Source organism: Sapajus apella, unplaced genomic scaffold (genome assembly GCF_009761245.1).
Source record: "Sapajus apella isolate SASKATOON/1434 unplaced genomic scaffold, GSC_monkey_1.0 scaffold41, whole genome shotgun sequence".
Classification (NCBI taxonomy): Eukaryota; Metazoa; Chordata; class Mammalia; order Primates; family Cebidae; genus Sapajus; species Sapajus apella.
Window position 1 is genome coordinate 10,146,722 of NW_022436981.1, and position 12,351 is coordinate 10,159,072.

General features: G+C 40.5%; 1 protein-coding gene across 2 annotated transcripts in view; it reads left to right on the forward strand.

The window, feature by feature from the left end:
- EFHC1 (EF-hand domain containing 1) overlaps positions 1–12,351 on the forward strand; it is a 68,807-nt gene extending 56,456 nt beyond the window's left edge. For both annotated transcript variants that reach the window (XM_032299674.1, XM_032299675.1), the window contains 2 exons: positions 10,460–10,670; positions 12,110–12,351. In XM_032299674.1, coding sequence (XP_032155565.1) covers positions 10,460–10,670; positions 12,110–12,181 — 283 coding nt within the window. In that variant the 3' untranslated portion in view covers positions 12,182–12,351. The remainder of the gene's footprint in view (positions 1–10,459; positions 10,671–12,109) is intronic.

Here is a 12,351-nt window from a genome sequence, read left to right on the forward strand (position 1 = left end):
GCTCCTCTAACTCTTTCAGTTTTGATGATAGCATGTTGATTTTAGATCTTTCCTTGCTTCTCTGGCAGGTATTTATTGCTATAAATTTCCCTCTAGATACTGCTTTAAATGTGTCCCAGAGATTCTGGTACATTGTGTCTTCATTCTCGTTGGTTTCAAAGAACATCTTTATTTCTGCCGTCATTTCATTGTTTATCCAGTCAACGTTCAGGAGCCAGTTGTTCAGTTTCCATAAAGCTGTGCAGTTCTGAGTTAGTTTCTCAATTCTGAGTTCTTATTTGATTACACTGTGGTCTGAGAGACTGTTATTATTTTCCTTCTTTTGCATTTGCTGAGGAGTGATTTACTTCCAATTATGTGGTCAGTTTTAGAGTAGGTGCCATGTGGTGCTGAGAAGAATGTATATTCTGTGGATTTGGGGTGGAGATTTCTATGGATGTCTATTAGGCCCGCTTGGTCCAGATCTGAGTTCAAGTCCTGGATGTCCTTGTGAATTTTCTGTCTCATTGATCTGCCATATTGACAGTGGAGTGTTAAAGTCTCCCACTATTATTGTGTGGGAGTCTTAAGTCTCTTTGTAGGTCTTTAAGAACTTGCTTTATGTACCTGGGTGCTCCTGTATTGGGTGCGTATATATTTAGGATAGTTAGCTCTTCTTGCTGGATTGATCTTTTTAATGCCCTTCTTTGTCTCTTTTGATCTTTGTTGGTTTAAAGTCCATTTTATCAAACTAGGACTGCAACTCCTGCTTTTTTTTTTTGCTCTCCATTTTCTTGGTAAATCTTCCTCCCTCCCTTTATTTTGAGCTTGTGTGTGTCCTTGCACATGAGATGGGTTTCCAGAATACAGCACACCGATGGGTTTTGATCTGTTATCCAATTTGTCAGTCTGTGTCTTTTATTGGTGCATTTAGTCCATTTACATTTAAGGTTAATATTGTTATGTGTGAATTTGATCCTGCCATTTTGATGCTAGCTGAAATGTTTGGCCTGTTAGTTGACACATTTTCTTCATTGTGTCGATGCTCTTTACCATTTGGTACATTTTTGGAGTGGCTGGTACTGGTTGTTCCTTTCCTTGTTTAGTGCTTCTTTCAGGAGCTCTTGTAAGGCAGGCCTGGTGGTGACAAAATCTCTCAGCAATTGCTTGTCCATAAAGGATTTTCTTTCTCCTTCTTCTATGAAGCTTAGTTTGGCTGGATATGAAATTCTAGGTTGAAAGTTCTTTTCTTTAAGGATGATGAATATTGGCCCCCACTCTCTTCTGGCTTGTAGGGTTTCTGCCAAGAGATCTGCTGTGAGTCTGATGGGCTTCCCTTTGCGGGCAACCCGACCTTTCTCTCTGGCAGCACTTAGCATTTTTTCCTTCATTTCAACTCTGGTGAATCTGACAATTATGTGCCTTGGGGTTGCTCTTCTTGAGGAATATCTTTGTGGTGTTCTATGTATTTCCTGGACTTGAATGTTGGCCTGCCTTGCTAGGTTGGGGAAGTTCTCCTGGTTAATATCCTGAAGAGTGTTTTCCAGCTTGGATTCATTCTCTCCGTCATATTCAGGTACACCTATCAAATGTAGATTAGGTCTTTTCACATTATCCCATATTTCTTGGAGGGTTTGTTCATTTCTTTTCACTCTTTTTTCTCTGTTCTTGCCTTCTCATTTTATTTTATTGAGTTGATCTTCAATCTCAGATATCCTTTCTTCTGCTTGGTCGATTTGGCTATTGAAACTTGTGTACGCTTCGCAAAGTTCTTGTGCTGTGTTTTTCAGCTCCATCAAGTCATTTATATTCTTCTCTAAGCTGGTTATTCTAGTTAGCATCTCATCTAACCTTTTTCTAGATTCTTAGTTTCTTTGCATTGGGTTAGCACATGTTCCGTTAGCTCTGAGAAGTTTGTTATTACCCACCTTCTGAGGCCTATTTCTGTCAATTCATCAGATTCATTTTCCATCCATTTTTGATCCCTAGCTGGTGAGGAGTTGTGATCCCTTGGAGCAGGAGAGACGTTTTGGTTTTTGGTGTTTTCATCCTTTTTGCGCTGGTTTCTTCCCATGTTAGTGGCTTTATCTACCTGTGGTCTTTGGTGACTTTTGGATGGGGTCTCTGAGTAGGCATCCTTTTTGTTGATGTTGAAGTTATTCCTATGTTTCTTAGTTTTCCTTCTAACATTCAGGTCCTTCTGCTGCAGGACTGCTGGAGGTCCACTCCAGAGCCTGCTCACCTGGGGATCACCTGCAGGGACTGTAGAACAGCAAGGGTTGTGGCTGGCTTCTTCCTCTGCTATTGTCGTCCCAGAAGGATGTTGTCCTGAGCTTTCCTTTATGAGGTGTCTCTTTGGGTAGACAGGGGTCAGGGAGCTGCTTGAGGAGACAGTCTGGCCCTTATAGGAGCTCAAGTGCTGTACTGGGATCTCCATTGTTCCATGCAGAGCTGCTGGACAGGTACCTTTAAGTCTGCTGCAGCTGAACTCATAACCTCCTCTTTTCCCAGGTGCTCTGACCTAGGAAGGTTGGCTTGATTTATAAGTTCTTGTCATGCTGCTGCCTTTTTTCACGGATGCCCTGCCCTTCACAGTCTGCCAGCAGAGGTGTTGCTGGGCTGCCGCAGGCTCTGCCCAGCTGCTGTGTGAACTGCCTCAGTAGTGGCGGACTGCCTCTGTATTGGGGGACGCCCTTCCCCCCACTGAGCTGGACCGTCCTGGGTCCAGCTGCGCTTGCTGCAAAACTCTTAATCCAGAGTGTTTCAGATTGCTTGTTTTGTGGGGGTGGTACCCGCTAAGCCAGATCACCTGGCTCCATGTCTCAGCCCCATCCCTTTCAGTTGAATGGGTGGCTCTGTCTCCAAGTCGTTCCAGGCACCAGTCAAAATGGCTGCCCAGACTTGTGTTAGTTCCTATGCACTGACCTGGCACTGGCTGAAACTGCCACACTGAAAACTCTTGGTGCTTTTCAGCCCAGGAATCTCCTGGTCTGTGGGCAGTGAAAACTTATTTGGAAATGCAGTGAGCACTCACCCTCTGTGCTGTTCTTGCTGGGAACTGCACTCTGGAGCTGTTCCTATTCGGCCATCTTGGATCTGCAACCTACACCCACTTTTTATTATATGCAAATTAAGGTGCAGTTTATGCAGAAATTTCTAGGAAAAGGGTGGTAACTTCCAGGTGTTCGAGTTTTTGCTTATGGAAAGGGGTGGTTACTTCTGGATGTTGTCATGGCATTGGTAAACTGATATGACACACCGGTGGGCATGTCTTACGGAAAGCTGCTTCTGCCCCAGAGCTATTTTAGCTAGTCCTCTTTTTGGTCCTGTGTCCCAGCTGAGCCTCCGGAGTCAAGCCTCCTACCTCAGAATGATTTATTGTGTCAAATGCAGATTTAGCTATATTAAGGGAATTGGGAACCTTGGAGACCTTAGCTAGGAGTTTCAATGGAATGAGAAGAGGGGGAAAACCTGATGGCAGTACATTTAAGAGAGAATGGGAGAGAAAAATTCTGGACCAGAGTGGAGACTACTCTTTTGGGGAGGTTTGGTACAAAGGACAACAGAGAAATGGGGTAGCAGCTGGCAGAGAAAATGAAGTCAGGAGAAGGGCTTGTTTTATTTTATTTTTGTTTTAATTTTAACATAGAAGAAGTAGCATGTTTGTATGTTAATGGGAATGATTCCATAGAGAGGAAAACATTGATAAGTGTGTGTGAGAGAGGGGTGAATATCTGGAGTTTGTGACAGGATGGAGTTTAGTACAAGTGGAGGAATTGGCTTTAGATGGAAGCATCAACCATTCACCTAGAGCAGTATTTCTCAAACTTTTGGATCTCAGGACACCTTTATATTCTTAAAAATTATTGAGGGCCCTAGAGGATTTTTATATGTTGATATCTATTGCTATTTAGTATATTATAAATTGTATCTGAAAAATTTTCAAATATTATTTGAAAATAATTTCATGTTAACACAAATAATGTAATTTTCTGGAAAAAAACTGCATTTACAAACAATAAATATTCAGTGAGAAGAGTGATATTGCTTTACCTTTTTGCAAACCTCTTAATGTCTGATTTTAGTAATAGAAGACAACTGGATTTTCATGTGATTTTGTGTTCTGCCTGCTGTGACAGCCTGTGTTGTGTGACCTTTGGAAAACTCCCTTGTGTACTTGTGGGAAAACAAGGAATAAAAAGACAAATAATTACTAAGTATTATTACAAGAATAGTTTTGACCTCACAGACCCCCAAAGGGCCTTGGGAACCTCCACAGGTCCTGGGATTACTCTTTATCCTTGATCTAGGGCAACAGGCAAAAAGGCAGAAGATGTGGGTTCAGATGCTGGTAAGTGGGCAGATATTGGGAGGCCTTTGTGATTGTTTCATAAGAACAGTGCAGTAGAAAGAATGACGATAGAGGGAGATGTTGAAGCTTTCAGGAAAAGTTATGAAATGCCCTATTTTATTGAATTATATACATATTAATAAAATGCATATACAATAAAATTTAAAACATCATATTTTAGCTACTACTAAGAAAGAAAAAATTGCCAAATATAATCCATATTCATCATTAATTGAAAAATACATGTTAATTCCAGAGATGTTAAAATGTAAAAAAGAAAAATTGTCTCATTTCATGGACATGTATTTAATTTAAAAAAATTAAACTGTTGGCCAGGCATGGTGGCTCACACCTGTAATCCCAGCACTTTGGGAGGCCGAGGTGGGTGGATCACCTGAGGAGTTCCAGACTAGCCTGTCCAACATGACAAAACCCCATCTCTACTAAAAATACAAAGAAAAGAAAAATTAGCTGGGTATGGTGGCAGGTGGCTGTAATCCAAGCTACTTGGGAGGCTGAGGCAGGAGAATCCCTTGAACCCTGGAAGCAGAGGTTACATGAGCCAAGACTGTGCCACTACATTCCAGCCTGGGTAATAAGAGCAAAACTCTGTCTCAAAAAAAAAAAAAAATGTCTCAGGACTTGAAGAAATATGATAGCTGTCTAGGAAATTGGGAGGCTGAATGGACTAGAGAAGCATAGTTTGGTGGTTGGACAGCATTAAAAGACCACTTCATATTCATAGTCATATATTTAATTCAAGTACTTCCCAAAAGTTTTTTTCTGTGATTGTCCCTTGTTTATACACATACCAGCAGACACTGGAAAGCTTCTTGCTTCAGCATACCGCTAATTAAATCATCTTTAACATTTTTTTTTAGATTTAGTAATTTAAGTTTTTTAAAATTTAGTAATGAAGAAAAGATACCACTGTGGCTCTTAGAATAAGATATCAATAAAAATAAGGAAGGAGAAATTCCAATTTTAGGTTGCCATATGGATATGGTTTGTTTGGCCCCACCAAGCCTCATGTTGAAATCTGATCGCTAGTGTTGGAGATGGGCCTTGTGGAAGGTGTCTGGATCCTGAAGGCAGATCCGTTATACATGGTTTGGTGCCATTCTCATAGGAATGAGTTCTCACTTGTAGTTCCCATGAGAACTGTTGTTGAAAAGAGCCTGGCACCACCTACTCTCTCTCTCTTTTGCCTCTTCTCTCACCATGTGATCTCTGCACACGTCTGTTCCCCTTCCCTTTCCACCATGAAGGGGAGCATCCTGACATCTTTACCAGAAGCAAATGTTGGTACCATGTTCCTTATACAGTCTGCAGAGCTCTGAGCCAAGTAAGCCTCTTTTCTTTATAAATTACCAGTCTCACCTATTTCATAGCAATACAAATGGACTACGACATGGATTAAGAGATCCATTGCCATCCTCATTTTGATCCTCACCCCCCTGTTCTTCCCTTGTGATGGGCCAGAGAGATGAGTTAGGGAAAATGCTTGAAGATGATATAAATCCACTGTCACACCTTCTGTGTGTCCTAGCCATTCTGCACTTAGCTCCTAACTCACCCATCTGATAAAGAATCCTGCTCTAACAAAATACAGATACAAATATATTTAGCCACTCATTGCTAAGAGTCATAAAAGGGGATCATGAGTACTTGTCAGACCAGTAGTTTTAATTTTTTTTTATTTATTTTTTTTTTTGAGACAGAGTCTTGCTCTGTTGCCAGGTGCCAGGCTGGAGTGCACCTCTCGGCTCACTGCAACCTCCATCTCCCGGGTTCAAGCAATTCTCCTGCCTCAGCCTCCCGAGTAGGTGGGACCACAGGTGCGCGCCACCACGTCCAGCTAATTTTGTATGTTTTAATAGAGGTGGGGTTTCACCATGGCTTTGATCTCTTGACCTCATGATCCGCCCGCCTCGGCCTCCCGAAGTGCTGGGATTACAGGCATGAGCCACTGTACCCGGCCTACTTTTTATGTCAATTGTCAGTTACAAGATGATGAAATTTGGAGTTAGCCATTTGCTTTCCCTGGGCCAGAAAATTAGAATAATGCACAGGTAACTGAATATTGACTTCATCTTCAAGTTGTTAAATTCTCTTTGGGTTTGGGGTCCTCACTGCAGTATTTTGAACTTAAGGACAGCAAATGCGCACGCTTATAAACCTACCCTCCCCAGGAAATCCACATGTGTGAATAGCATAGATAGCATAGATAACATACACACTTGTTCATATGTATTATTCTTGTTCCATTAACATGCCCATTTGTGCACTTCAGCTTCAAGAGGACCCTACTTTCTTACTAAATGTTCTTTTTAATCCTTTTCTTTTTCACTTCCAGCCACTTTTCCCGTGAGAATTTTCCAAATATTCTCATTTCCTTTTTCCATTTTATTCAAGGAAATGGAAGTCGTTGGTTTCAAATATGAGATCAAATGATCCAATGTGGGCTTCATCAGTCTTCTCACCCTTCATCTTAGAATGTTTCTCTACTATCACTCTTCTTTCTTTTGTCAGAGATAAGTAACTCCTCCTATTTCTTCAAATCTAATTCTTCTATTTTGTGTCTGTAACCACTTCCCTCCTGACTGCTCCATAATCTTTATGACTTTTAATGACTGCTTCATAAATTGCTTTCTTGAAAGTCATTGATTGTTTCCAAGTATAATGGACTCTTCTCATTTAGTCATTAATTCAACAGATATTTGAGCTTATATCATATACCAGACCTTATATTTAATGCTTAGGCAATTTTTTTTTTAAGTGAAGGGACAGGTAGTAAATAGTTTAGGCCTTGTGGGTCATATCTTCCTTGGGGTAACTACTCAACTCTACCCTTACAGCATGAAAGCAGCTGTGGCAGTACATCAGTGAATAGAAGTGGTTGAATTCCAAGAAAATTTTACGTATCGAGGTCAAGAGATCGAGACCATCCTGGTCAACATAGTGAAACCCCGTCTCTACTAAAAATACAAAAAATTAGCTGGGCATGGTGGCTCGTGCCTGTAATCCCAGCTACTCAGGAGGCTGAGGCAGGAGAATTGCCTGAACCCAGGAGGCGGAGGTTGCGGTGAGCCGAGATCGCGCCATTGCACTCCAGCCTGGGTAACAAGAGAAAAACCCCTCTTGAAAAAAAAGAGTAATCAATATTATATGTAGATAGGCAGCAGTTTGGCTTTGGCCTGGGTGTCATAGTTTGCTGACCCCCCGGTCTAGTGTTTAGTTTTTCTAATCTACATATAATATTGATTACTCTTTACCACCCCTCTTTTGAAACCCTCTCTTGAGTTCTGGAAACTCAAAGTTTCTGGTAGTCCTACCTCTCTGAAAGCCTATCCTGTGTGTCTTTTTCCTACTTCTGTCTACTAGGTCAGCATTTCTCAAGGTCCCATTTTTGGTCCTCTTGCTTGCCTTCTCTAAACTTTCTGGACGTTGCATTATCTGAGTTGCTCTCCTCACCATTCTGCTGAACCCATTTTCAACATGTCTTTGTCCATCTGAGCCACCAGCACCTCTCACTTTGTACAACTAAAAATGAAGCCATTGTCATTTTCATCTTTCTAGTACACCTGCTATTCCTTATTCCTTCTTTTTTCTAATCTGTCTCATTTTCTAAGTGGAAGTCTGTGCCAGGATTCTCATGGCAAAATATTCTAAGAGCAGACAGAAAACTATGACATCCCACTTAGCTAAGGAAGATGAGCCACTCTATAAAACACATTCACTTTTATGGAAAGTTAAGGAAGGGCATTGGAGGGCTTGGCACAGAGTTTTCACCCAGCATGTTGAGACCTCCAGCTACCTCTCAGTTGGCAGTCCCTGTTTAGCATAACCAGCTGGCCCCCATGTTTTCTTGTTTACCCATGTGAGCAAACCTTGCCCTGAGACTTGCAGCTCTTTTACAGAATGTACCCTGACTTGGGCTCTGGCAATAAAGGAGGGGCTGTAACTTTAACTAGCTTGGCCTTAAACAGTACCACCTGTTGCCTTCTATCAGTGAATTTACTCCATCTTGCTCAAAGGCAGCAGATGCCATGGGTATTTTTCCTGCTGTATAAAGGGGAATGGGAATCTGCCTTCTTGGGGAAAAAGAGAGTTATTGTCTCTTTCCCCAGATGATTGGATGATCAAATTTTAACTTTATATGCTCCATGCTCTAGTTCTTAGAAACACATGGAAGATTGAGGTTTGACTGCTTCCTGCCACTAAAATAGCACCCTGGTGGTCATTCATAATTTAGTATATATGATTCAAATTACATTTATCAGATAAACATATTCTGCTTCTATAATGAATAGTGCCAGAGAGCACTTAGATATTGGGGATTAGTACAGCAACTTTTATTGTTCTTGGCTTACTACAAAAATAGCACATGTCCGGAGTTTGAAATTTTAGGGAATACAAATCTAGGTAATACAAATGGAAATAAGCAAAAATTTTTGAAAATCTTGTAACTCAGAGATAACTACTTCTAATATTTTGTTTTTAAAGATGAATATAAAGTAGAAAATTCTGTAATACTATTTTGCTGGCTTTTTTCATTTGATAGTCTATCATGAATCCCCGTGAAAAGAAATATTTTAAGGCACATACATGAAGGGACCAAGGAGAAGCTTTGCTCCTACCCCATCTTTCATCTACCTGCTTCTTACCCTCCTCTCCCCATAGGTGACTACCTCTTTCATTGATTTTTTTGAATATCTTTTCAGAGTTTCTTTAAGTAATATAAGCAACTTTGAGTATATACTCGTATTCCCCCACAACTTTTACAACAAAAGGTAACACTCTATACTTGCTTTTATGTCTTGATTTTCTCACTAAAAATCTCTTTATACTCTTTCTACAGCATTGTCAGTGGCTGCATTATTATTCTGTTGCTTTATCGTAGTGTAAATTATTTAACGAAAATTCCCTATTTTTGGACATTGAGGCTATCTCAAAACAATCTTCTGGATGTATCTTTGCATACAACCCATGATTATTTGCTTAGGAGAAATTATTTGAAATTATTTGCTGGACTTCTGCTTCATCTTTCCAAATTTTTCCTGAAAGGTTATTCTACTTTATACTTTCCCCAGCAAGACTTGGCAGCAGGTAAAAGGGGAAAATAAGTTTAAAAGAGGCTATTTGCAACAGTGAACTTAAAAAATATTATACACAAGAAAAATAAATGCAGAAAAGCAATGGTAGATTGATAGTTCTCAAGTCATAGAAGGAGAGGAATTCAGTAAGAAGTGACTGGGCATAATTGAGAGAATGTTGGAATTGAAGTGAGGTGTGAGTACCAGTCTTGCCGCTGACATGGAATTTCAGATCAGTCGCTAGAGTGTTCAGTTGTGTTTTCTCATCTCTGAAAGAGGGAAAAGTGCTTACTGAGTTTATTTGGCCCATTTTGTTCTAAAAGAACTTATGAAGATGAAACTTGAGGGAATCTTTCAGCCTTAAAATTTTTAATTTTATAACTGTACCTTCATGTTCAGAGGAAATAAAATTGAGCCTCTACTTATTGTGGTTGTGTTTTAAAGGCTTAGACCTCTGTCTTCCCGATATTCTGTGTTACTAATCTCTCTTATTTTCAGTAAATGCTAAGCCCAAACTTCTCACTTTACCTCACAGAGCAATCTCTTAGCTCCCATAAATAAACTTTTACAGAATTCAGTGTGAATTGGAGAGGGAATAATATTAAAAGTATAAAAAGTCGATTCTTGTCGTCAGATACATATCTGTATCTATCTATCATATCACTCAGGCATTTAGTTTTAGATGAGGAAACATTAATCTGCAACAGCAGTAAGACACAATGTGATTCCCACAGATACCAAATTTGGCATGGTGCTGGTATTAGATTTGCCTCCTTGTGGTGCAGTGATTAGCAGATGGCAGGAAAGGAGGCTGAGCAAGAAGGGAGGAAATTCAAAACCTGCCCCCAGTCAGGCCTTCCTGATGTGGAGGTCAGCTATCAGCCTATGGGCAAGTGTTCAGATATTGGTCAGCTCAATCTCAACGCTGTGATTAGAAGTTTCCCTGGTTTCATTAAGGAATAACTTTGGTCACTAAGATGAGCTTGGTTAAGAACAAATACCATGTGCAGTCATTTCCTTCCTTTCTCTACAGCAAGCAAACTGAAAAGGATCCAGGCGTGCAGGAACTGGAAGCATTAATAGACACAATCCAGAAGCAACTGAAAGATCATTCATGCAAAGAGAACATTCGCGAGGCATTTCAAATTTACGACAAGGAAGCTTCAGGATATGTGGACAGAGAAATGTTCTTTAAAATCTGTGAATCACTTAATGTCCCAATAGATGACTCCTTGGTTAAGGAGGTCAGTATGAATTACTCATCTGAGTTGATTGCAGAGGCTAAGCACTGATCATTCTTTCCTGAAGGCAATTGTATGTGTATTTCACTATAACTGAGACAGATATAGGATATTCAAATCAGATCCCCTATTCTGTCCTGATTAGGCATTGCCCATTGATTCTAGCGTTGGCGTTCTTTTCTATTTGCTGTTAGGGTATCTCTTTAAGTGGGCCTGGGGCTGGACAACACAGAGTGGTTAAGAAGACCAACATGTCAGGACTGAAGGAGGGCAACAGAGATGATCCAAGAGGGTCAGCTTCCAAGGGAAGACTCAAAGATAAGTTGACTGAGCAGACTGTTGGAAGCCTTTGATACCCTTCTTCTAGCTAATACCTGATACACTGGCCCATCAGTAGGGTTAGCGTGGAAGAGGGCATGACCACTGCAGGAGGGCTGTGGCATCTGTCAGTAGTAGTAGCATGGCTAGCAGCAGATGGAGAAGGGGCATGGAAGTTTTCTTCCTTGAATTTTCATAAGTGAGTTGAAGGGGAGCTTTCATGCCTTTTCTTTATTGTAAACCCTAGAGCCAGGGTTCTCTGGCTCAGAACAAAGTCTCCCTGAGAAATGCTAAGGACTGTGGCTTATCGTCATTGAGACATCCTTACTAAGAATATTGAGACTCTGCAGACCTTTTTAAAGATCTTTTAGCCAAAGAGGTGTTCAGAATTTAAGAGTCATTTAGGAAAGGGTTTGATTTAGGGCTAGTGACTAGGTTGGAGATGAGAATTTTTCATAGACAGAAACATGAGCAGGGAGTGAGTAGAGGAGGGCAGATAGAACGGTATTTGTTCATGTGGACCAAACACACATTTAGCTCCCCAAATTTTAGGTTGACAGCATGCCCAACTTTTGATTTTCAATTTATTCCTACTGTCTGATGTGGGAACTGACATGGGAGAGAGGGATGGCAGTCATTGGCAAGTGGAGCAGGGAAGTGGGAGTGAAACAGATTTGCACATCTTATAAAAAGAACCACAGAAAATCAGTCTGTTACCAGTCACAGTTGAGTTTCAAGGGACACAGGTTGGGCAGATTCTTTCATTAGGCTGTGGTAACAAGAGCCTGCTATTTAAAAAGTCTTACTCCTCATGAGCTAAGTAGACGAAGTCTTTTATTTGAATATAAAAACAACTAAAAGTGCTTTTATAAATAGGAATGTTAGTCCTGAAATCTTGGGAAGGTCATTTACTTCATCCAGCCTCAGTTTCATTAAGTGTAAGATGGAGATAATGTCTGTCCTACCTGCCGGGTTCACAGGATCATTTCAGGATCAACTGTGGATATAAACATTCTGAACCAATTTACAAAGGCTGGGGATCATTATTTTTAAGTGCACGCTGCAGTTGAGCTGACGGAAGCCCTGCAGATTAGTCTCACCTATTCTCTTTGCTCTCTCTGCAGTTAATCAGGATATGCTCTCATGGAGAAGGCAAGATTAACTACTATAACTTTGTTCGTGCTTTTTCAAACTGACCTGCTGATGAGAAAATGCAAGACAATTTTTTGATGTTGGTACTGTGCTTTGAAATACACCTTATACTCTTCACAGAGGCATTTACAGAGTTCCTGAAATTTTATTTCTTGTTTGGTTCTTATTGCACTACTACTGAAGTCGAAATTAAATTGGATCTAATATGATCTAA